The 27,244-nt window shown below is 37.3% G+C and overlaps 1 protein-coding gene and 1 long non-coding RNA gene across 2 annotated transcripts in view; one reads left to right on the forward strand and one right to left on the reverse strand.

Moving 5' to 3' along the window:
- The window catches only part of LOC109842240 (cadmium/zinc-transporting ATPase HMA3-like), a gene marked incomplete at its 5' end in the record, with an annotated part of 11,815 nt that extends 8,381 nt beyond the window's left edge, over nucleotides 1–3,434 (forward strand). Inside the window, 2 exon segments of the mRNA XM_020411141.1 lie at nucleotides 1,668–1,867; nucleotides 3,360–3,434. Of these exon segments, the coding sequence (XP_020266730.1) occupies nucleotides 1,668–1,867; nucleotides 3,360–3,434 (275 nt within the window).
- LOC109840348 lies at nucleotides 8,832–23,860 on the reverse strand. The gene is made up of 3 exons (XR_002246889.1): nucleotides 23,611–23,860; nucleotides 21,815–22,092; nucleotides 8,832–9,794 (listed from the first exon to the last, which is right to left on the reverse strand). It is a non-coding gene; the product is annotated as an uncharacterized LOC109840348 (long non-coding RNA).

Raw genomic sequence — 27,244 nt, forward strand, 5'->3', positions numbered from 1 at the left:
GGAATTCACTGGAGAAGAGAGATAAACGGTTGTTGTCAAAGTTACTTGAAGGAGTGTGGAACCAAAGATGGGTGTTGTGCAGGTGGGATCGCACATTTGCCAGAGATAGTTATAGAGTAAGGAGCATAAATTGAGATTAACGGGTTGGAAAATGACTTTCAACAAAAATAAATAAATGAATAGAAAAGAAACTAAGAAGGATTCTGGTTTCTTTCAACTGTATGAACTACATTCCAGATTTAAGAGTGGGGAGTCAAAGCGAGGAGAAGAATTTTAGATTTCTTCCATTGTATGTACTATCTTCAAGGATTGAGAGCGTTGGTTATGTGGCGAAAGGGAGGGGGAGAAGATGTTCTGGTGGAAATTTTTGTTGGCAATTACAGACTTCTTTTAACCAAATGCAAACAATCTAGAAATGTGTTTCATTCCAAATCTCGCATAGACTGAAACAGTTAAAACTTCCTCGAAATATAATTCAGGTACAACCAATAATGTGTGTAATCGTAAGATTGCAGCACAAGCATTTATTTATGGCTACGTGTGGCTTCTCTTCTTTGTTTAGGTTTAATCATCTGTTCCAAGTGCATCGAATTTTTGGTGAATTTGCCATCAAGTATCAGGCCATGATAACTGTTGGGACAAACCCGGGGCCTAATAGAGCAGGATCGTAGCAATAGTAGAGATAAAAAGTTAGACACACAGATTTACGTGGTTCGGCACTTGATTGCCTACGTCCACGGGCAAGGATAGAAGAATCCACTATGAGGAAAAAACTCTAGAGTTACAATCTCTCTTTATAAGGAGATACTCTCTATTTTTTTCTCTCTCACTCTTCTATAAGAGAAGTTTCTGGGATGAGTTTTTCCTTAAGGATTTGGAGCCTATTTATAGTTTTTGAAAAAATACTATGCATAATAAAATATTAATATTTTACTATGTTGTGGGGCCCGTCATTTTTGTTTTCTTTTCCTTTTCAAACTTTGTTGCTGCTTCTTTCGGTGATTTGAAGTGAGGTGAGGCCTGCTCCAATAATTGTCAACATATGCGGCTGAGTGCTGACAATCTCCCACTTGAAGATTTGATTGAGTATCAATCATATCTTCACATAATTCTTTCTATCTTGTCATCTTCATGTTGCTTACGTCTCCGTCAGGCCACAAGAGGATCGACATCAAATAAATTTGTCGGTATTGACTGCTTTTGTCAAAAAATCAGCTAGGTTGTCTTTGGTGTGAATTTTCTACATATCCACTATTCCTTCTTTCACTTTCTCACGAACGAAGTGGTACTGAACTCGAATGTGTTTGGTTTTTGAATGAAAGGCTAGATTTCTTGCCAAATGCAAAGCACTCTGACTGTCACAAAATAGAGATATCTTCTTTTGTTCATGATCGAGTTCCTCCAGCCTCATCTTCAACCACATTGAGGTTGTGTAGCTGCTACATATTCTGCCTTTGTTGTTGAAGTAGCCACAACTGACTGTAGTTTTAAAATGTAGCTTACAGCTCCGTCAGCAAGTGTAAACACATAGCCTGTGGTGGATTTGCTATTATCACGATCACCTGCATAATCAGAATCAACATATCCACTGATAATAAAATCAAATCCCCTATAACATAATGTAACATTTAAGGTTCCTTGAATGTATCTTAAAATCCTCTTTACAGCATTCCAATGCTCTTTATCAGGATTCGTCATGTATCGACTAACCACTCCCACTGCTTGTGCAATGTCTGGTCTTGTACAAATCATAGCAAACATTAAGCTTCTCACTGTTGATGCATACGGTACTCAAGACATCTCCATCCTCTCTTCTTCACTGCTAGGACTCATACTGAAGGATAACTCAAAATTAACAGAAAGTGGGGTAAAAATTAACTTACAATCTTGCATGTTAAAGCGCAGCAAGATTTTTTTCAAATAGTTCTTCTAAGAAAGCCAAATCTTTCTATTAACTCTGTCTCGGTAAATTTGTATCCCTAGAATCTTATTTGCAGATCCTAAATCCTTCATTTCAAATTTCCTAGCCAACTGAGCCTTTAATTCTTTGATACGATCTTTGTTGAGGCCTACAACCAACATGTCATCAACATACAACAATAAGATAACAAAGTTATTTTTACCAAACCTCTTGAAATATGCACAAGAGTCTGAATTAAGTTTGTTGTATCCAAGGCTCATGATGAATGAATCAAATCTCTTATACTAACACCTTGGCGCCTGCTTTAGACCGTACAAAGATTTGTTCAATCTGCAAACCAAGTTCTCTTTTCCTTTTTCTTCAAAACCTTCTGGTTGGAGTATGTAAATTTCTTCTTCAAGATCTCCATGAAGAAATATTGTTTTCACATCTAGCTAATCTAGATGTAAGTTAAATATAGCGCTCATAGCCAGGACTATTCGGACTGTTGTAAGTCGAACTACAAGAGAAAATATTTTATTAAAATCAATACCTTCTTTCTGAGCATATCCTTTTACCACCAATCTAGCACGATATCGCTCCACTTGATCATCGTCATTTCGCTTGATCTTGTAGACCCATTTGTTTCCAATGGTCTTTCTTCCTTGTGGCAGTAACACAAGTTCCCAAGTCTTGTTCTAATGGAGAGTTTCAATTTCTTCCTGCATTGCTGCCATCCACAAAGATGCATCTGTGCCATTTATAGCTTCATGAAAAGTTGATGGCTCTCCATCTTCTGTTAGAAGATAGTATACAACATTACTCTCCGTAATATACTCCGAGTGCCAAGTCGGTGGTCTTCTCTCACGAGTTGACCTTCGAATTTCTGGAGCCTCGGACTCGACCGGTTTTTTGTACATCATGCTCCGGTATTGCTTCAGAAGAATTCGGATTATTTACTACCTGAACAGCTACAGTCTCTGAGTCATTCCTCGAACTGTTTTCTTTCTCTTCACTTTGTAGTTGGTTCTCTATAAAGATAACATCTTTGCTGATGATAACGTTACGGACAATGGGATCCCACAGGCGATTCCCTTTTACTCCATCAGCATACCCCAAGAATATATATTTTCTAGATTTTTAATTCAACTTTGTAATTTCTTAGGTATTGTACATTACGTACACTGGACTTCCAAATATATAGAGGTTGGAATAATCAGCTGGCTTGCCAGTCCACATCTCCATAGGCGTCTTTAATTGTATTGCAGTTGATGGAGATCGATTCACCATATAACAGGCGGTTTTTACTGCTTTCGCCCAAAAGAGTTTATCCAGATTTGCAGTTGCCAACATAGCTCTTGTTCTTTCCAACAGAGTTCTATTCATCCGCTCCGCCACTCCATTTTGTTGAGGAGTATAAGCCTTACTGAATTGTCTTTTGATGTCTTCATGCTTGCAGAATGCTAGGAATTCACCGTCTGTGTATTCTCTTCTATTATCTGACCTCAAGCACTTGATCTTCTTCTTAGATTGAAGCTCGACCCGCGCTTTGTAGGTTTTAAAGACTGAGAACACATCCGCTTTCTTCTTGATAGGATACACCCAATATCTCCTGGAGTAGTCATCAATAAAGAACACAAAGTACTTTGCTCCTCCCAAGGATGTAACCGGTGCTTACCATACATCAAAATGAACTAGTTCCAGAATAGCCTTGCTTCTAGAACTCGATGTGTTGAACTTCAGTCGATGTTGCTTACTTGTAACACAATGCTCGCAGAATGGAAGAGCTACCGAATTAAGTCCAGGAAGCAGCTTCTGATTAACACAATGCTCGCAGAATGGAAGAGCTACCGAATTAAGTCCAGGAAGCAGCTTCTGATCGGAGAGAATCTTTAAGCCTCGTTCTGACATTTAAGTCCAGGAAGCAGCTTCTGATCGGAGAGAATCTTTAAGCCTCGTTCTGACATGTGGCCTAGTTTGCGATGCCAAATCATGGTTTGTTCTTCTATATGGCTGGTTGATGTCACACATGAATCAGCTTCCTGTAGGGTTTCTCCCATGAGTATGTATAGATTTGTAGCTATCTTCTCTCCTTTTATTACCACAAGCGCCCTTCTAACAATCTTCATGATCCCGTTTTCTATATGGGTCTTGCACCCAAGCTCGTCTAATTGTCCCAAAGATAATAGATTCTTCTTTAAACCCTTCACATGTCGTACATCTTGAATGGTGCGTATTATACCATCAAACATTTTGATTTTGATAGTGTCAATACTAGAAATCTCCAATGCATGATCATTCTCCATGAATACAGATCCTCCTGAGATATGTTCATATTTGTGAAACCATTCTCTCCGGGAGGTCATGTGCCACGAGGCTGCTGAATCCAGAAGCCAGACATCAGCAAAGCTCTTTCTGCCTTCATCAACAGTGGTTGCTCCACTGAATAGAATTTTACCATCATCTGATGTGCTGACAACGCATCCTTGAGATGTTGATGGCTTTGAAGACTTTTTATCTTCACTCTTCTTATTGTGCCAACACTCCGATTTGACATGCCCTCTTTTGCCACAGTTGTATCATTTGATATTCTTTTTTACTTCGTGATTTTGATCTACCATGGGTATGATTCCCATTGGAACCACGTTCCGTTGATCTTCCTCTCGTCACCATTAAAGCCTCCGCTTGTTACGAAGTTGCATGCCTGTCTTCCTTGTTCTTGCGCTGATTTTCTTCCTCCAGAACAGTGGCTGCAACATCGTGGAAGACTAGATTGTCCATGAGGACGCTGTTTGTTAGGTTGATGATGAGTTGATCATACGAGTCAGGTAGACTCTGAAGTAGAAGTTCTGCACGTTCATTCGCGCCAACTGTATACCCCAACGTTGTGAGTTAGGAGAACAGTGTGTTTAGGGTGTTGATGTGGTCGATCATCGATGTAGGTTCCGTCATCCTCGGAATGTAAAGTCTTTTTAAGAAGATTTTGTTGTGCATGGATTTCGCTTTATATAGCTTTGTTAAAGTATCACAGATATCCTTTACTGTCTTCTTCTCCTCTATGCTTGACAGCACTCCGTCTGCTAATACCAGATGGAGATTTGTAATAGCATTTCCGTCCATCTCGTTCCACTTCTTATCATCTGTGATGTCATCCGGCCTTGCACCAATGGCCGTCAGGCAATTATCTTTTCTCAAGATAGCATTTATCTTCAGCTTCCACAGTGAGAAATTACTCCCGTCGAATTTCTCGATCTTAAACTTTGTCGCCATTGTTTCTACCATGAACAATAACTTCTTACTATCTCACGTAAACAGTAACTGTATTTATGAACAGTAACCGTACATGTGAATAGTATCGTACTTGTGAATAATATCGTATTTATGAACATTACCGTACTCGTGAATAGTACCCTTCACATTTAAAGGGTAAATGATAACCTAACTTATTTTCTGATGTGGATGATCCACCTTTGGTGACAGCCACAGAGCATACGATAAGTAAGTAGATATATATAAGCACCCTAAGTTGGCTCTGATACCACTTTTTGGGACAAACTTGGGGCCTAATAGAGCAGGATCGCAGCAATAGTAGAGCAAAATTAAAGATAAAAAGTTGGACACACAGATTTACGTGGTTCGGTACTTGATTGCCTTCGTCCACGAGCAATGATAGAAGAATCCACTATGAGAAAACTCTGGAGTTACAATCTCTCTTTACAAGGAGATATTCTCTCTCTATTTTTTTCTCTCTCGCTCTCACTCTTCTATAAGAGAAGTTGTTTCTGAGATGAGTTTTTCCTTAAGAATTTGGAGCCTATTTATAGTTTTTGGAAAAACAATATGCATAATAAAATATTAATATTTTACTATGCTGTAGGACCCGCCATTTTTGTTTTATTTTCCTTTTCAAACTTTGTTGCTGCTTCTTTCGGTGATTTGAAGTGAGGTGGGGCACGCTCCAATAATTGTCAACATATGTGACTGAGTGCTGACAATAACTACTCTCAGCGCCTCGGTCCTGGCATGCCGCCTCCTCTTCTTCCTTATAGATGGCTACGCTGCCTCACGAGTCATGAACTCTTAGCCAAAAACATCTATATTTCCTCCACGTTATAAGAGGCAGTCATCATGCAAACCTTAGGCATTCAAATCACAGCCTTTGAGTATTAGTAGACTATCATCAGAGCATAAGCAATGCCCTACATGCTAGATAGATTACGCGGGTCATTTTTTGTCCTATTTGAAAGTGACTTGTACCCGAAATCAACACTGCAAAGATATACTTCACTTATGGATCAAAATTCTGTAAATTTCTGAAACAAATACACTAGAGATACGGAGATATCCTCTATGCCCATGAATATAAACTTAGAGCTGCTATTATTATGTTACTGTCAAATTTTAGGAAACTCCTATCCCTATTTCAACCTCACCATTGTCATGGGATTAGTTCATGTTCTCCTCCAAATCCTTCATAAAGCCATAAAAGTTTACTATCAAACCTTGGTTTTCCTATAATATCATTCCCAACTGTTGTAATATCTTGCATTTTTCTCTCCTCAAGGCTGAAGCATAACCATCAGCAAACTCTAAATCAGATATGAGCAAAATCGCCTGTCCCCCAACTTGACGTCGGAGATGGTAAAGGGAGGAGCAAATAGGTGCTTGATAAGAGCTAGGAAATTGAGGCCTTTGTTGGGAACATCAAGCCAATTTAAGAAGGCCAACTCTGTACTTGGAAATGGGTGATAGTTTTGAAAAGTTAGTTTCCAAATTTTGATCTTAATTTAGAACCAGGTATGATCCAAATCCAATTAGACAACCATAAGAAATTATAAAGACCTAAAATGACAGAAATTAGACATGCATGGACAAAAGAAAATAGATAGCAATCTGAGGAAGGTCTAACCTTATTGCAGGCAACCATCATTGCCAAATAACAGCAAAAGTGCTCCAAAAAAAAAGGTAAATGACTTTGGTTTAAAAGGTCCAACGAATACCGTGAATTTATGCTCTACCTAGAGTATAAGTTCATGACTATGGGCTCATAATTTGCAACGTCATTAGGTAAACAAAAAAAACTGTATGATATGCACTCAATGTCGAGTAATTAACTTAGAAGTTTCGGTAGAAATGTCAAAGCAAATAGCACATGTTTCTCAAAAGCTAAGCCCCTATATGAATGATATTAACTCCAACTGAAGCTTATAACCCACGATTCAACATATCAAGATGGATTTCAATCCAACCAAAAGTTACACCTCGTAACATATTAACAGTCCAACCTAACAAAACATAGGATATTAACAATATATTCAGAAACATGCAAAAAATGAATCTCTATTTCTACTAAAATAAGATGGTGATAGCCCTTTCGACCAGCTGTTTGACCAAGAGCAGCTGCCTGCTTCCCATCAATTTAAATTTAAGATTCTGAAATTAAAACATAATATCTTCCAACTATATTCTATTAACAACTCATAGCCATTTAAGATGCCAAATATTGTAGATGTTAAGTTTGAAGTTCTTTACAACGGCCACTCATAGAATTATGTCAATCGTCTAAACGGTTCACATGCATTGCCCGTGCAAAACAGTAGAATAATGATATAGCAATCTCTACCAGGGCTTTTCCATCAACAATGTTTCTCTTTTACAAAGATTATTTTTATTGGAGAACAGACAATACCTTAAAATTTTCATCGACGTATTCCAAATTAGCGAGAAAAAAAATCCAAAACTTAAAATGTAATTCACACCAAGCAAAAATTTGAAAGGTAAACTCATTTTCAAATTGACATCCAGACACTGCTAATTTTGATAGAAACCAAAATAGTTACAACACTCACACACAAGAAAAGAATTTAAGAACTGATAGTACACAATTTGTAGGGTCTGAAGATGAGACAAAAATAAATAAATTGATAAAGAAGTTGAAAGTGTCAATGATTGACAGCATTGAACTTAGAACTAGACCGGCCACTATTGTTTTAGCAGTATCAACAATCAGATGTAAGAAAACGGTGAAAGCATCAAAATATCTACTGATACTACCTAAGCGATGAAAAACATTAAAAATAGAAGAAGAAAATGCTCTAAATAAAGGAAATGGAAACAACAGAAAATATAAGGAAAGAGAAAGAAATCAGGCACTTAATCAGCCAATTGGAGCCCAAAGATGAAATGTGGCTAGGATTCACAAAGATTTTGCACATATTACTTGTGGCGAAAACATAAGCAGTTTATAATGGCAAAGGTATCAAGTTGGGTCAGATTCAGATCTGATTTACCCATCATAAATTTCCACTTCATTTGATAATCCAAACACAATAAGAAATCTAGACCAATATCAGGAATGAGAATTAATAATTTGTACATTAGGGTCTGGATTTTGCATTACCCAAAACTCCTAAAAATCAAATTGGCATCGACAAAATTTCATTGCTCATATATGACAATTCTACCTTTGTAATTTTTTTGTAGAGGATATATTACTACAACCCATGCTTTATACTATCAGAGATGATGTTTAGGCCCTTATCCAAAAGTTTGAATTGAAACTGGATCGGGTTGTCAGGCACACTACCAGAACTAACAATACGTCCTATCCACTTTATTAGAGAAAAAAGTTTCTCAATTTCAAACAAGTAGAGAAGTCCAATACAGGACAGAATGTAGGTACAAACAGAAACCAAACACTGATTATTGGGTCATATTTATCAAGGTTGAAGCCTTAAACTCCTAGATCTAAAAAAACTCCCAGAACTACGAATAAAAAGAACCCACACCCAGACTTTGAGGAAAACATCTAAGACTAGTTCTAGCAATGTGAATGGCTATATGAGGTGAAACTGTTAAGGTTCTGAGTCTGTCTTCTGCACTTTTCTAGTGGATGGAACAAGCCACAGAGGGAAGATTCTAAATTCAAACCATAATCAGCTTGGTTCCAAGGATATAGCCTAATTATATTTTTATTCATGTGATCCTTGTTTAGAGTCAGAAAATTTAAAAGCTGTTACATTTGAGAAAGAAACACAACCAGAATCAACATGTTGTATGAAGCAGAAGGAGAATAAGCAACAGGCAAGTTCTGGAAAAACATCCTAAAGCATGTAATCAAGTTGATTGATGAGGGTTAAAGCTCTTTCAAGATTCACTCTTTTTATGTTCAAGAGCATCCAAGTCCTCACAGAATGGAGTCTACCCCTAACTCCCAATTTGAAGAAAAGCAAGTAGCTCTCACTAAAATGAAGGATCTGTTTAATCCTTCCCCGTTCATGCTAACTTGTTGCCCTCTTGAATGCCAAAGAGGTGCTCAAAGTAGCAAGTTGCAAAGGAAGATCCAAACAGTGGATGGCAAGTGGCGTGGTTCGGAAATGCTGAAATAGCTCAAGGTTTCGGCACTCTTATTGCTCTTGATGCAGCCAAAGCTAAGAAGACTCGCCTAACTGCTGCCAGGATCTGCGTAAACATTTTTTATCCAGCTGTATCCATACTCATCTTCGTTCCAATCATTTCTGCAACCTGTTGGATACGAGGGTCTATCGGAAAAAGGAGTTAACCATATTATAACTTAGAATCTGAACAAATGGAGGAGAATGCTGTTCACGGCAACCTCAAGGCCGAGACCTCAAAAGCCCCCAGCCACGCGGCATTTCAAGCCAAAAGAACAGCAGTTCCAGCAAGTTCTCTCAGAAGCTGAGCTTGCAGACAACTGATAAGGTAAGCTGTACCATGACCAAAGTTGATCCATCTGTAGCCAGGACTAGACAAGAAAATGCCTCGCAAATGTAGGTACATTATTTGCAATAACCGTTTGTTTTGGACTGAACATAGTCCTAGACCATTCACTCAATGAGACAGAATCTAGACGGATAAGGTTCTGCGACCTAACCTGCATAGGGCTAACACACTGAAGTACTCATATCTATATCCAAAATCAATATTCCGAGCACCATAAAATATTTATATTATGATAGGTTATGTAAATTTCGAATTCAGAATGCAGAAGTAAATCATGGCTGGAAAACTGAGAAAAATTAGCAAAATCATCATTAATTATCTGACATATAGGTTGTGAATTTTTTTGGTGGGTGGTGATCCAAATAAAGGTTGGGATCAGTAGATTTAGACCTTCAACATTATTGATACGCCCCCTCATTTATTTTCTAATTGGGATTATCATTTTATTGTAATATTTTCTTAGGTTTATAAGGTTCCTGCACATTAAGATCTTGACAGCACTTCTATGCTTCCTTTAGTTTCTTTACCTTTTTCTATGTCCTCATACTATTATTTATAGATATATTTTCAGTTTGTTAAAAGAGCGCCTTTCAATATGGCTCCCGCGGCTTTGAGTTCGATTCCTGGCTGGGTTAATTAAAAAAAAACAGAGAGCGCTCAGCCCAAACCTAGTGACCTCATGTAACACAACTCAACCTCGGAGATCTGGATGCAGACTCAGTCATCCTATTAATCACTGCCGCTGAGAAAGCAACATAAAGAATCTAAGCCTGGTTTATTTCAGTCGCAGTTAATAATACACTGTAAATGACACCCATATCCATATTCATATATCCATCCATCTGATTATGAAGCAAAACTCACATGATATTCATGGAAAGCTCATGAAGAGCTTATAAACACACCAGAAGAGAACAGCAGAAGGGAACTCACCAACTCAAATTCCATTTGGCTCGGGACCATATAATTAGATCTTCTTCGTATCATCAGGTCATGCTCCAAGCATGGGCTTCCCCAAAATCTTGCCTGCCTTCGATAAAAGATCCTATTCCCACAACCACCTAACAAACTCTACCCTGCGCTCCCATCACCACAAGTCCTTTTATGGGGAACCCCTCAAGCCACCCTATGTATGGAAAGAAAACCAACATATCTCTATCCTGTCCCACTCTGTAGCCAACCAAAAGAAGAAAGGTCTAGATGGACTTGGAATGGTGGGCGGATTGATCCGGAACACATCTATAAATACAACAGCAGAAAAGGCATGAATGAAGAAAACAGAGAGTTGCAATATGGAGCCGTATGGTAGTGTTCATGGCAGGGCCTTACCTGAAGAGGCAGAGAGTCTGAAAGTGGAATGAAGCCAAGGATGACTTGCCGGAATTGGTGTAAGGGATAGTAGCTCAATTCAAGTTACCGGCAAGTCGTCTGAGGCTCCATTGTGCTCTCTTCTTCTCATGTAAGACTCTTGCATGGCCCAGTCAAAGATGTAGTTCGACCACTTGCATGGTAAGAGGTACATAACTATAGAACTGATAGAAAAATGTCTGTACATACCAAGGTTTTAAATGTCGACCGACATGTCCGACATGTCGGTTTGAGGGCTTGAGCGACACGACATGGGCGTTTTCAACTCGTATATCGGTTTTCAGGACCAAATCAGAAATATCAAGGCCATATCGGGCCTATCGACCGATTTTTCAGCTTTGAAAAATCGGCCGATATGACCCTTCTTTTTTAAGATCTGTTTTTTTTGTTATCGGGTTTGGATTTAGTGATAAAAACCCAAGCTCGTTTGACCCGTTCTCATGTTTAAGGGTTTCTTATGAACCCGATAGAAAGAAAAAAAAATTAGGGTTACAGTGGACTTGGGAACCGATCACTCCTTTCGTGAACGACGACGCTATTCCCCCACCTCCATCTCGGACCCTCGTCATCCATCTCCTGTTGCGCCTCAATATTCGAACCCCAACCAAACCCGAAGGCGGCAGGGTATTCCGTCGTCGGGATAAAGGGGAGAGGATGGTCGGTGGCTCATCCGAAGAACCCCGAGTAGACGAAGAAGAATAAGAATAGCCTCGGCACTGTCTCCCTGCGACATCCCGTCGTCAGCACTGTCTCCCTGCGACGTCAGAATCCACCCATCGCCAACACAACCTCTAGAATTTATAAAGTATACTTACATTGAATTTAGGAATGCTTAGATTATATTTAGGACATGATATTATACATATGTGCACCACCCGATATGGCAATCCGATATTTAGTCCATGTTCCCTGATATATCCCCGATTTTCGCTATCCGACATGGATTTCAGCCGTTCGACATGAACCCGACATCCGACATTTAAAACCTTGATACATACTAATTCCATATAATCTAGCTACCTCTATGTTATGATTGTTAAGATCGATGTCGTTGCCAGGCTTATTAAGACGCGCGCCCCGGGCGCACCCCGGGCGCGGGGCGCTTCGGCTTGGGGGAAATGCGGCCCGCACGCGAGGCGGGGCGCTGCACGCAGTGAGGCGCGCGCCTCGCATGCGCCTCACGCACGCCTCGCTCGCACCTCGCGCGCGCCTCACGTGTGCCTCGCACCTGCATTATGTAACATACTCTTTCTTCTATTTTTTTTAAATAATTTACATAATTATATATTTATATCATGTAATATACTCTTTCTTACTAGTTGCTAATCTAGTTTCATCTTTTCATGTTTAACCTATAAAAAGGAAACAATAATTAATTTAGTATACTTGTTTGCTAATTGTAACTTTCTTCTCTAATTAGCATGCTAACTAGCAAATTATGAACATGTAAATATGTAATTGTTACATTCATTCTTCATCTTTTCATGCTAAGTAGCAAATATCAATTAAGAATACTAACTAGAAAATTATGAACAGTCACGTTTGTTAATTATATTTCTTAGACTTTTTATGTGACAATTTATAAACATATGCTCATAATTGTTAATCACTTAATTTGATGATTTAAATACATGTTTCTTGTATCTTTTTTGTTACTTTAAAAATTCAGTTAGCATAATTTGATGATTTAAGTTGATATTCTCATAATTTTGGATGTAGATAACTAACATGTTGCTCATATGTTTCTATCTTATGATGTTGGCAAATATTAGTTTGAGTTATGCGCCTCGTTGTGCGTCTTGTGCATGGTGCGCGTAAGGGAACTTTGCGCCCCATATTACGCCTTACGCCTCGATAATACTGGTCGTCGCTATTGAGCTCAGAAGCCTGACTCTTCAGTCACTGTTTCCTCATATTTGCACCACCAAGGACACAAGGGAAACTCGTCACAGTTCTTCTCCGTAATCACTCACAAAAGGTGAAGGGATCGCACAAAGGGATGAACGGGAAAAGCTCACAGAAGAGGAGAGGATCACACAAAGCAGAGGAGCACAAAGCTCGGGTTCTTCTTCACCGTCACTCCTCTCACTTTGTTCCTTTTTCCTTTCAACTCTCTCTCTGTCATTTTATCAAGGGGGCAGCCGACAAGAGAGATAGGCTAGGGTATGAGGGAAAAGGTGGGAGCAGACCTAAAGGGATGGGAGATGAGACTAAAGAGTTGTAGGGCACTGGATTTTTAGCAAATGGGCCAGCAAAGCAAAGGACGATGGGCTAACTAATAGCAACAATCTCCACCTTTGGCCCAAGATAGTGCACTGAGAAAAACACGAAACTACAGGACTCATCATCGTCAAACCATTACCTGTATGATCACAAAAAAGATACAAGCAATGGAAGAGAATACACAAAGTAAACTCAGATCACAAAGATCGGGGCAAGATCACCACGCATGCCAAGTCCACAAAGGACCGAACTCTACCAAATGATCATCGAGTTCAAAGGGAAAAAAAATCACAAAGCTACTAACAAGCACAAAGCAAGTTAATAGGCCACAAAGGCAACACACAAAGCAAAGAAAAATTACCCAAAGTCAAAATTTAAGATTCTTTGACACGAGATAATTTTTTCAGCAAGCAAACACTTAGTACCCATGTTAGTTGGATTAAATTTTGAGGGAATTTTCTCTAACTTAACAACACAATTTTTAACTATATCCCGAATGTAATAAAATCTAACATCAATATGTTTAGTTCTATCATGAAAAACAGGATTTTTGCAAAGTTGAATAGCAGATTGACTATCAGAAAAAACAATCATATTTTTATCAAGAAAACCAATTTCAGATATAAAGCCCCTAAGCCAAATAGCTTTTTAAAAGCTTCAGTGGTAGCAACATACTCAGATTCAGTAGTAGATAAAGAAACAATGAGTTGTAGTTGAGATTTCCAACTTATGCAAGAGCCACACAAAGTAAACACATAGGAAGTGGTAGATTTTCTATTATCCCTATCATTTACATAATTGAAATCTACATAGCCAACTAGTTTAACACCTTTAGAACACTTAGAGAAGGTTAATCCTATATCCACAGAGGATTTTAAATATCTTAAAAGCCATTTCAAGGCATTCCAATGAGACATACCAAGATTTGACATATATCTACTCAAGCAACTAACCGCATATGCAATGTCAGACCTAGTACTAACCATAAGATACATGACCGATCCTATAGCATTCGAATATGGCACCTTCTTCATAATATTTATTTCAGTTTTAATCTTGGGGGTCTGATCCTTACTTAACACAAAATAGGAAGCAAGAGGCACATTCACAGATTTGGCAACAGACATAGCGAATTTACTCAAAAGTTTTTAGACATATGAACTTTGATTTAAAACTAGAGTAGATTTGTTTTTGTCCCTAATAATATTCATGCCTAGAATTCTTTTAGCATCGCCTAAGTCTTTCATGTCAAAATTTTTACAAAGACATTTTTCAACATGCTCAATAGATTTCAAACAAGGACTAACAATCAATATATCATCCACATAAATTAAAAGAAATACAAGCACATAGTCTATATTCTTATAATACAGGTAATGATCAGCAAAACTCTTTTTAAACTTTAAAGATTGCACGCATTTATTAAATCTAATATTCCATTGTCTAGATGATTGTTTTAAACCATACAAAGTTTTTTTTAACAAACACACATGATCAAGCAATTTAGGGTCCATAAAACCCTCAGGTTGATGCATGTAAATATTTTTATCAAGATCACCATGCAAGAAAGCAGTAGTTACATCCATTTGTTTTAATAAAATGAGCAACTAAAGCAAGCATAATTCTAACAATAGTGAATTTGACAACAGGAGTAAAAATTTTAACATAACCAATTCCCTTCTTTTGAGTAAATCCCTTAGCTACTAACCTAGCATTAAACCTAATACTTTTAGATTCTTGTTTCACCTTAAACAGCCATTTACAGTCCACTACAGAACAACTAGCAAGTTCAGGAACAAGTTTCCATGTTTGGTTAATTCTTAGGGATTCCATCTTACTTTTCATAGCACTAATCCATTCTTCAGAATATTTTGACCTTAATGCTTCTCTATAAGTCTTAGGTTCATTGCATTCAAGGGATTCAAACACATTAAAGACAAACTCAGACATATTACAATCATTCAAATTGCAATCTCTATACCTTTCAGGTTTTCTAATGGTTCTTTTATTTTTATCCCTAGTGAGTTGATAATCATTCAAATCATGCATGTTATCTATTTCCTGCATATCATGCTCCACCTCATTAGAAATAATCTCATCTTGATTTTCAATAATTATATCATTCAATTTTTCTTCAGGAGGTGATTCAGGTTGATTAATAATAGGCATTTGCTCCATCTCATTTGGAGTATCATTTTCAAGAATAGGGACATGTTAAGGAAAACAAGGAAATTCATTTTCATTAAAAACAACATCTCTACTTATCACTACCTTAAACCTCGATTCATTCTTATTCCAAAGCCTATAACATTTTACCCCTTCAGGGCATCCTAAGAAAATATATTTCTTAGATCTAGGTTCTAACTTATCAATCCTTTGATGCACATAGCCAGCACATCCGAAAATTCTCAAATTATTTAAATCAAGAAGTTTGCCCGTGAACACAAGTTCAGGACATTTCCCTCCTAAGGGAACAAAATGAGACCTGTTAATTAAATAGGTCGCAGTACAAACAGCTTCTCCCCAGAACTTCTTAGAGAGCCCAGATGTGGCCAACATAGCCCTCACCCTCTGTTCTATTCATCCTTTCAACAACCCTATTTTGTTGGGGTGTGTAGGCCCAAGTAGTACACAAATCATTCAATTGTTTGTTACAAAACTCAAGACCATTGTCTGTCCTAAGAGTTTTTATTTTCTTTCCCGTTTGGTTTTCAATCATAATTTTCCAGTCTTTAAATTTATCAAAAACTTCAGATTTTTGTTTCATGAGTAAAACCCAAACTTTCCTAGAATAATCATCAATTATGAAAAAAAAATATTGGTTTCCTCCATGCGTAAGCACACTAGAGGAACCCCACACATCAGCATGCAAATATTCAAGTACATCAGTACACTTAAGACTGATTAGAAAAGAAGAAATAGTAAAACTAACCTTATGTTGTTTTTCTAGCACACAAGATTCACAGAAAGGGATGGGGGATATTTTATCACTACCAAAGTGACATTCTTTATGCAAAATTTCTAATCCTTTATTACTCATGTGACCTAATCTATTATGCCATAAAACAGATTTATCACCTATCACAGAGTTAACAGAATCAAGCACAGGTTCAGCATGACCTATCACAGAGTTAACAGAATCAAGCACAGGTTCAGCATGACAAACATACAAGTTATTTTGTTTTTCAGTAGTAAAAATAACAAGAGGAACCTTTCAGAATTTTCATAACCCCTTTACCTCATTTTCCCTCCAAACCATCATTTTCTAGAGATGCACAAGAAATCAAGTTATAACGTAAATCAGGAACATGCCTAACATCCTTCAAAGTAAACACAGAACCAGAAGAAAACCTAAGGCATAAATCATCAGTTCCTAAAACATTGTATTTCTTTTCATTTGTCATTAACACAATGTCATTCTCTATTTTCTTGTAGTTTGAAAACATGTTTTTAAAAGGAGTCATATGAAAAGTACAACCAGAGTCTACTTACCAATCTGATTTACACAAAGAATTAGATAACACAGAGTTCAAATATGTATAATCACAAAGATTATTAATCATGGAAATTTTACCCATTTTGCCCTCACAAACAGGCATATTAGCATGATTATTTTGCTGATTTTTCTTAGGCTTAGGACAATCTTTAATAAAGTGACCAGTTTCATGACAATTATAGCATTTTTTAACTTTAAACCTAGACTTAGATCTACCCCTTCCATTTTTTAATTTTTTTCTACTTGATTCACCATTACTAGCATTATTTTGATTATTAGACCTATTCTGAGGCCTACCCCTCACATGCATAACCTCACCAGAATTTTTATTTTCCCCAGAATGTTTTAAACCTAATTCCTTACTCTAAGACCATTGACCATAATGTCAAGGATAACCTCATCTCTATCATTTTAATAGCAGATTTCACATCACTATATGAGTCAGGAATAGCATTTAGAAGGGTAATAGGAGTATAGTCATATATATGTTTATCGCCAGTTAACTTAATATCTGAAATAAGTTTTGTGAAAATATCTAGGTTCTGCTCAATGTCCTTAGACATATCCAATCTGAATTTGAAAAAAATTTCAAGCAAAAAAATTTTACTAGGCAAAGAGGTTTTAGTATAGAGTTCTTCAAGTTTATTCCAAAGGGTTTTAGCAGATTCTAAAATTCTAACTTTTCTAAGCACAGAGTCAGATAAGTTCAAATAAATTATGGAACAAGCATTTTTGTTCATTTCAGCCCTTTTTTCTTCAGTGTTAGAAGTCAAATAAGTCTGACCAACAGCCCTAAATGACTTCTGTTGCATTAAAATACATTTTATTTTTTGTTTTCAAATGCTAAAATCAGGATTTTCCGTTGAACGGAACCATACCATATTGAACCATACCATATTGATTAGCAGCAGACATTCTTCACACAGAAAAACAAACAGTAACTAGTACGAACAAATCTGATTTCGATAATTATCCGGCTTGAAAACATGTGAAGCAACTAGCACGAACAAATAAGAAGAACGATGAACACAAAGTTCTTGTTTCAATCTCTTTGTTCTTTCACACGAGCACAAACAATAACAAAAAAATTTCAGAAAAAAATAAAATACAAATATAGCTAAAAAAATTTCAAATTTTACCAGGCTCAAGGTGTGCGAGGCAACTAGCACGAACAAAATTAGAATAACAATGAGCACGAAGCTCGGGTTCAAACTCTTTGTTCTTTCGCACGAGCACAAACCAATTTTAATTTCAACAATTAAACGCAGCGAAATAAAACCAGAGATTAACCGCAGTGGAAATGGAAAAATTGATATAGCATCAAACAAAGGGGCGATGCAGACGAGATCAAACAAAGAAGCCACAGGAATAGTTTTTCGTCCCCTTACCTGAGTGAAATCCTAGGAAAGGGTTTCAACCTTACCTACTCGCTCGGCAGTTCGGCAGGGGTCCAGCGGCGATCGGTGGAGGTTTGAACGGCGACGACTCAACGAGTCTCTGATACCACTGTTAAGATCGGTCGCTGTTGAGCTCAGAAGCCTGACTCTTCAGTCACTGTTTCCTCAGATTTTCATCACTAAGGACACAAGTGGAACTCACCACAATTCTTCTCGCCAATCACTCACAAAGGGTGAAGGGATCGCACAAAGCGATGGACGGGAAAATATCACAGAAGGGGAGAGGATCGCACAAAGCAGAGGAGCACAAAGCTCGGGTTCCTCTTCACCGTCACTCCTCTCACTTTTTCCCTTTTTTCTTTCAACTCGCTTTGTCATTTTATCAAGGGGGCAGCCGACAAGAAAGATGAGCTAGGGTATGATGGAAAAGGTGGGAGCAGACCTACAGGGATGGGAGATGAGACTAAAGAGTTGTGGGGCACTGGCTTTTTAGCAAATGGGCCAGCAAAACAAAGGACGATGGGCCAACTAATAGCAACAATGATTATCCTGATGGAAATCATAATCAGAGGTTTGTCATGTTCTTAAGGTTTCGCTCACCTAACTTTGAGAGAGGCACAACCTGACATCCATGATGAAGAGTAGACAAATCAATCTACTACAGTAGTGAAATGTGCTTTTTATCTATTCATTCTCAGAGCGGAGATGGTATGTCAGAGATTGATGACAAAATATGCTTACAATAGATGAAACCATGACAATTGATTCAAATGCAGCTCTATGGTCATCTTTCCTGCCATTATCACATTGCACGCTCAAATTTCTGTTAGTTCCGAGCAACGACAACAACCGAACAATTGCATTTCAAGAGAGAGGTACTCGATCTTCTCTTTTACATTTGGTAGGTCATGGTGTGAATGATTTTCCAAGAAAAATGACAAATATTGAGAAAGGTTTTCATTTTAGTAAGTTCAGAATTAAGATCCAGATGAGTTTGGTTATGTCATCTTGAAAGTCAATCAAATTATCTCATTAACATAACTAATGACTCCATAAAAATACAAATATAAGTTTGTTCTTTGAGGTATAAATTGTTCAAGTCCTTAAGCCATGCCTTGACAGCTAGGTTACCCGGACACTTCACTATGGATGCCATATTTGTGTCGAATACAGGTCGGACACGGATTCACAGTAAACACGCCATGGACACGTGTGGTTCAAAGCAAAACCTGATTTTCCCATTACTTATAACCCTAAACTAGTTTCTTTGGTATATCGAGCTCAAAAACGATAGCTATTTGAACCCAAAAACCAAAACCATTACTTAAAGATTTGAAAAATACTCATCGCACTTCATGCAATCAAAACTGAACTTTTGTTGTTAACCCTTAATTCTTAGTTTGATTTAACGTGATTCTTAATTCTTATAGATAGTAAAAGAATGCTTCACACGCATCCATTTTATGAGCATCATGGATAGGCTTAGATTTCATCACTCTTAACTGCATAGTGAGTTATAATACAAGCATCATGCATTATGTGTTGCTTATATTTCATGACTTATGCTAACCCCCCTCCTCCCAAAGGAAAAAGGAATAAACTGGACGGGGAAAAAAGAAATCAATCCCAGAGAACCGGCATGCACACATGCTAACCACCACACCAACAAACAAACATGCACCCTCGTCACCAGCACCACACAAACACAAGAATAGGAAAAAAGTGAGCAGCACCAATTCTGTTTTGCATGAACATTGCAATAATTGATATGTAAATGTATTTGTTATTTCGATATTTGACAGATAGTCCATAATGTATTGCAGACGTATCAAAGATGTGTATACCCAAAGACAAAAATATTTAAACTTGTATTAGTGAACACTCAGCACGCACACGCACACACATATGCACGGACACAAATACAGGAAAAAGAAAAACAACATCCAACAGAAAAAAGAAAAGGAGAAAGAAATACCCATCATCCACTAACCACCGTGTCAACAAACACACAGACAGTCTATCAGCCCATCTCCCACCACAAATACAACTAAGAAAAAAGATGAATTTTGTTTTATTTTGCATGTGTATTTCGCCAAAGGAGATGTGCCCATATTACTACATACTTGGTACTTGGATACTCAGCTAAGGAATGGATATTCCTATGATATATTCAAAAAGTTAATAATATATCCCACACATTAATGTACGAGGGATGTACCCTGGACTAAGAAGCTAGAGATCTAATGCATTCATAGTAGATTGACAATTCAGTTTAACCAGTTGGTGCATTTATATAATTTCTCTACTTTCTTGCTGCAAATTTCGATTGCTCTTGAAATTTTTCTTCATTACTGAGTTGTATTTTCTTTTTGATATTGTAGCCATACTAACCCACTTGCGTTGTAGATAAAAATATAAAAAAAAAACAAGAACTTTCTTGTACACAATTTTATTACTGCCATATCCATGAGATATCCTCATCCTAGACTTTATAAGTTTTACGATATATGCTTTCACGTGTTATTCCGCATTCTTACCGGTGCAATCTAGTTCCACTGCGATGAAAATATGTGCGAGCAACAAGTTAAATGCATGGTATTACTCAGTTTATAGGAAGGTTTACTGCAGAAGGGACATAATATCTAAGTAAGAACCTTTCTCTTATTCAACAATATTATGGGTATTTTAATTCAATATTTGATCTAAGGTATATACATATATGATGTCCCCATCACTTGCCTTTTATAAAATTGTCGTGTCCCATGTTCGTGTTTGTGTCCACGTCTGCACCCATATCTGTGCAACCTAGCTTGGAAGGAATGGATCTGTACCTCATAATTTAATTTACGCAAGGCTTGATTTCATGAAAGGCAAAAAATGCGGGTTTACAATGACTTTAAACGTTGGATTGTGTAAATCAATGTTTGAAAAAGCTTTTTGGAAACTCGCTTCGAAACTTCTCAAATGACAAACACTTCAAAGCTCAAGAGTGAAGCTATTTATCCCTTGAAGCTTACGCCTCATCTCTTATAGCATTATTGAAGTGTGTGCTTCATGCTTCATAACAGTGCTTCTCTTTTTAGAAGCACTCTGGACAAGATAGGAAGATGTAAGAAGATCTTTTTACTAACATTAAAGTGCCCTTATGTATCTTCAATATGACCATATGACTATAAATAAGATATATATTATGCATGTAGCTTATGTGATTTGTATTTATACTTCACATGTTTAGTTCTTATTAGTAATCAAGACATGAATATATCTATTTGTAAATTATTACACCACTATATCTTACATGTTCATGATTTTTACAAATTTTAAAATTAAAATCCCTAAAGTTACGAGGCTTACTCCTCACGCTTTGAAGCTTACGCCTTGCTTTATTAAATGGTCTACTCTTCGCCTTGCGCTTCCGCTTTTTAAAACATTGATTGCAAGTGAGCTGTAAGCTTATGTTAGAACTTTTGTTTTGTTAACTTCTTAATGATGAAAGATAGGGGCAGTTGATTTTCCTTTATGCTTAAAGTAAAAATATGGTATCCAATTGGATACCATAGACGTCAGAATAAGAATATAATTAAAAGTTTATCTTTTTTACATCCCTATATAAATGGGCATCCACATAAAATAGATGTAAAAGAAATAAGGAGATTATGAAGTTTAAAGTCAGGTGAGAAAATGTACCTAGTTGGATAAATAAGCATGCATCACAATTTGCATGGAGAAACAGAAAGTTCCACGCATCCCAGGTTGACTTGCTGGAGTGAGACCGAGGGGCCTTGCAACGTGTTGGTACTTGGTAAGTTGTCTTGGCTATTCTTAAGCTATCTTCTTCTCATGCAATGCACTTAACAATCAAAACTATGTCCAAAGATATCAGCATGCTTGTTCCATGCCAAATATCAGAGTAAGATGCATTCAGCAATACGATTATCAGGCAAGAGGCGTCAAGAATACACATCCTGTGCCATAAGCAAAGAATTTCGTACTTATAATTCCTTCTATGTACATGTTTACTTAGATGTTTATGTTATTCAGACATCAGAGAATCCTTATGCAGTGAATGGGACTGTTCACACATGAAAGCCTGAGGGAAATAAAACCAGAAACATGCGGCAAAATATCCTATGCTTTTCTGAGATATTCTGAACTTTATTTTAATAACGAATTAGGGAAAAGTGTACCAAAAACATCCAGTTAGAAAAGAAAAATCTTAATTTGTATTTTTTATTCTTTCTTAGAATCAAATATAACCTTGTAATGAAATTGATTCATACATCAATATATTTCTCAAATAAAACATACCCATTCAGTTTATATTTTAGGAGATTCCACTTATGTAAGAGGAATGATGTAGTCCAAGCACGCAAGTGTGTAAATTTGGTTTGCCAGAAAACATCAGAAAAGCATTAATTAACTCGAAGAGACAATTAATAATATATAGGGGGGAAATTATAGCTTCCTACCAGATATGACCACTGATCTTGGAGAAGGATAAACCAGGAGAAGCATGTAACCAGACAATTGCATCCCCGTGATAAAATGAAATCAGTATGAGAGGACATTCGACTTTCAGCCAACACGTCTTAAAATGTAAAAATAAGTATGAAAATAATGATGGGCTATCGCAGTTGAATCATATTCGAATAAACTGAGACTATTCTCATGTGCTGCTGAAAGGATTTGCTTTTATTGTTGATATAGCCTATTATCATATGGTTGTGTAAATAAAGAAATCTCTTGCATATAGGCATCCTTGTTGGCTGTCCTAACCAATCATTTCCGAGCAGTTACCCCTCAAAATGGGTACGACAATGCGATTTTGAGGAAGATACAAAAAAGCAATGATTGTACAACTTGACGCCAAATTATTGACCAAGAAAAAATTGGCAAGAGATGTGATATACAGAATGTGAGTAGCCTAAATTAAACTCTCCAAGATTTGTCAATTCTAGATAAAGAAAGCATTATGAGATCAGATTTCAACATTCATAAAGTAAATAGAAAATCCTATATATTAATCTAATATTCTGATGGAAAACTTTGCACAAATAAGAATATTATGGTACCAAAAGAGGAAAAAAATTACCAAAAGAGGAAAAAAATTGTCAGCAGAAAAGTATCTCATGGAACTTCTAGGTATATGGGCATGGTAAGGTTGATTCAAAGCATTTAGTCTATCGCCTCAATGTCTTGATTGGATTTAAATCTAAACCTAAATTTTATTAACATTAGCTAATTATAAACTTAGTTAACTTAACCTTGAAACCTAATCTTCATCCAAAAACGCAATCATTCAGGATAATGCTCAATAACTGCAAACAAATATGTGAGTAAAGCGGGAAAAAAACCTAAATCATATAAAAATCATAAATTTACCAAACTGATTGAAGATCTTGAAATTTTGCAACATTTTCGCAACGATTTTTAAAGAAAACATTTTCGCAACGATTTTTAAAGAAAAATGAAGTGGAGAATACCTAGAATCTTCGGTTCGCAGTAAGAGAAAGAAGAGAGAGAATTCTCAAGTTTAATTCAAGAATTTGCAGAACTCCTTTCTGAGGTTCCCCTCAAAAGACGATGAGGCTTTCGAGCAGAGAAGGACATGTTGGAGTTTCGCGCCTCCGAGTCAAAAATGGTGGGGTCGGCCTGGCTTCCTTTTCATTTGTTGGAGTCTACTACGGAAGGGAAGGAGATGAAAATGGAAAGGAAATACCGCGAATGAGAGGAAAAAGATAAAATATTACTTGAAAGAACTTTTTTGGGAGTTCTAATAAAAAAGGGAGTGAATTGAATACATATAAAATTATATAAATATTCTACCTTCATCTTGTAAAGTTAAATTTTACCTTCATTTTGTAAAGGATAAATTTTTAAAAATAACCTCTTTCCACATTTAATCCCAAAAAAAGACCTATTTCCATAATATTTTTAAAAACCAACTTGGTTTTAGCATTGGCGCTGAAACCAGGTCGGTTTTTGTGAAAAAACTTCTGAAACTTCACGGGAGTTCTCCTGTCAAGTTTCATAGTTCAAAAAAGTTTTTTTAACTATGAAACTTCACGGGAGTTGAACTCTCGTGAAGTTTAGCAGTTTTACTAAACTTCACGGGAGTTAAGTTTCGGAAGTTTTTTTCACAAAAACCGAACTAGTTTCAGCGCCAAAACTGAAACCTGGTCGGTTTTTAAAAATATTATGTAAATGGGTCTGCTTTTAGGATTAAATGTTCATATAGGACGGTTTTAAAATTTTGTCCTTGTAAAATAATTTACACTTATTTTCTTTGCTCTATCTACTACCTGATTTGGGGGAATGAACGTCTCACCAAATTTCACTTTTTCTTCCTGTTATGGTAATTTACCATCTAGAGATAAGAACGTCGAAAGATTGACTATAAAGGCCCAAAAAGCCATGGTCTTGACCGGCTCAAGAAACTCAGAAGCCTGGACCGAGGTCAAGTCTATTGACCAGTCAAGCAGGTGAGCCCTCTCTCGACCAAGAGTCGTCATAACCGACTCGAAGCGTAGGACCAGTCGGTCCTCCGCAATTAAGACGACTCCCCGAGCGGACGTCTCGATGGCGCTCTCGTCCCAAAACTCACTCGGTTGTCGGTCGACGAATCATAGTGATGACTCACAGATCAACCCGCCTCGACTAAAGGGATAAGATCCGACCAAGACCACTTCAAATGTCACTCGAAGCTACAGCATTGACTAGTCCCATCAAGATCTACGCTCTGACAAGGATCTCCTGCACAAGCCGCCTATTCCACTCACAAGTCATTTCCCAAAGAATTGTCATAATACTTCTCTGTACACAAATGACTTTTCCTCCAATTCCCAATCGCCACCTGGAGAAAAAAGGACGGCCACACAGCCGACCTACCCTACACCCTGTCTACTCTGACAAACCCAGAGCACTGAGAAGACTTCTCTCCCCTGACACCGAGTGACTTCCCTCCCAGTCGTCTGCTGACACATGGAGGAAGAAAGATGACTCAGCAGCCTGCCTGTTCACCTTTTCAGACCGCCTCCTGTGCATAGTCAACAAAAGCCGATGGTCAACTCCCAGAGGCAAGGGGGCTATAAAAGGAGGTAAGGAATGTAAGGGCAAAAAGAGCTCTGACTACTTCTTGTGTCACCTTAGCTTTACTCCCCTTTTGCATTTTAATAATTCCAAGAGGAAAAACCCCCTGCAATGACCTTAATGGCCCAGGGGCCTCTCAACAAACTCTCCCCAATTTCATCAACTGAATTGATCGTCGGAGGTACCACGGGGGAAACTAGCCCCATATTCCTGCAATTCTTGTATGTGCAGGTTATCAGTCCACCTCGCGCGCTCAGGATCGGGCATAAAGTCGGAGAAGGAGTCGGACTCAATATTCATCCTCTCCTTCTTCCCCACCGTCACCAGGATCAAAACTGCATCCGACTGCGGGAAACCCCCATCGACTGTTTGTTTACGAGCATCAACACTTCCATCTTTTAAACTCTCAAAAAAAAACTCTCACACAAAGGTTTTATTAAATCTCATCTTCCCTTTCATCCTCTAACCCCCCATCCAAACACAGTTTGGGTTACACAGGGTTAAGATGACATGCGGCAAACTGGTAAACAGAATTTTTATGAAATTTTCAAAAATTAGGAGTTAAATGTCAATATGATAGGCTTAAATGCCATAATTGCCACAATGTTCTATCCATATCTAATAGGGCTAAATACAATCATTTAATTTAACTCTCAAATAATAAATTTCAAACTTCAGATTTTCATCTCATGGACTTTAAGAAAAATCTAAATAAACTAAACTATTAAAAAGAAAAATCCATCTTTCCTATGTTAGTTTCCTTCAAATTTTAAACACTTTTCTTCCTAAAACGATTCAAAAAAAATCATTTTCTTTTCATTTTTATAAAATTTAAATTTAAAACTAATTTCGTCTCATGGACTTCAAAAAAAAAGAAATGTGAAAATTATTTTTTTTATAATTTAATCTCTTCTCTGACTAAGTTAAATTATTTCTAAATTTATTTCTAAAAGGTTGGGTTCTCCGATTGTTCCTACGGCGATCAAATCAGTTTGTGAACTTGATCAGGAAAATGTGAAATGATGGAGAAGGTTTCAAAGTTGTGCGAAAAGACTAGAGAGGTACATTGAGTTGCATAGCTTCTTTTTATAGAAGAACAGGAGGGCGGATAGGTAACTTGAGCCGAATCTATGCAAGCAGCTAACTCGACAGATAGCTGGTAGGTTTCGACCGTTGGCGAAGATGGATCATCCAAGTGGTTAGTGCAAAGCGACAGCAGCTGCTTGGTGCTGACTAGGTCTGATGAGTTATAAAGACTATGGGGGCGAGAGTAATGATGACTTTTGACCATGCATTTAATGTGATGATAGTTGGGTGTTGGCGGTAGATTTGAGGATGAGGGCCTTTCGACTCGGCTTGGCGAGAAGGGATCGATGAGTCCGTCAGGCGAGAAGGGACGCCTATCTCGACCTAGCGAAAAGGGACTCCCGTCTTGGCCTGGTCTGTCTCGGTATGGCGAGAAGAGACGTCTTGCTTGTCCTGTCTAGGTTGGCTTCGGGTACAGTCTGCTTGAGACGTATCGGCAAGTTGAAGATTGATCAACGCTTATTTCTATGACACAACAAAATGCATTGTATTTTCAGTTTCGTTAAAGTCCTCGTGATGAAATTCTATACCTTGAAAATGATTAAGAGATAAATTAACTGCATCATTTAATTATAATGGGAATGAGTAAAAGGTGGTGGCATTTATGGCGTTTAAGCCATCATAATGGCATTTCATAGGATGATCTAAATATAGTGTATTTTTTCCATATTAACGTGTGCCCTTGGGCACCCGTTAGAAATACCCAAATCTAAAATATAGAAAGAGAAGGACTTCGAAAATTGAATTCACGTGAGTATTAACATAGAACGAGGAGGACTTTGAAAATAATAATTTACATACTTTATCTAACTAGCAATTAATATGATTTAAGGATTAATTAAGAAAAAAAGTTATGATAAGGGTACATATAAGACACTTATTATAGCATGTTGGCAACTTTGGATTATAATCCATGTGAATTATATCAAAGTGTTTGATAAA

Source organism: Asparagus officinalis, chromosome 5, assembly GCF_001876935.1.
Source record: "Asparagus officinalis chromosome 5, Aspof.V1, whole genome shotgun sequence".
Lineage (NCBI taxonomy): Eukaryota > Viridiplantae > Streptophyta > Magnoliopsida > Asparagales > Asparagaceae > Asparagus > Asparagus officinalis.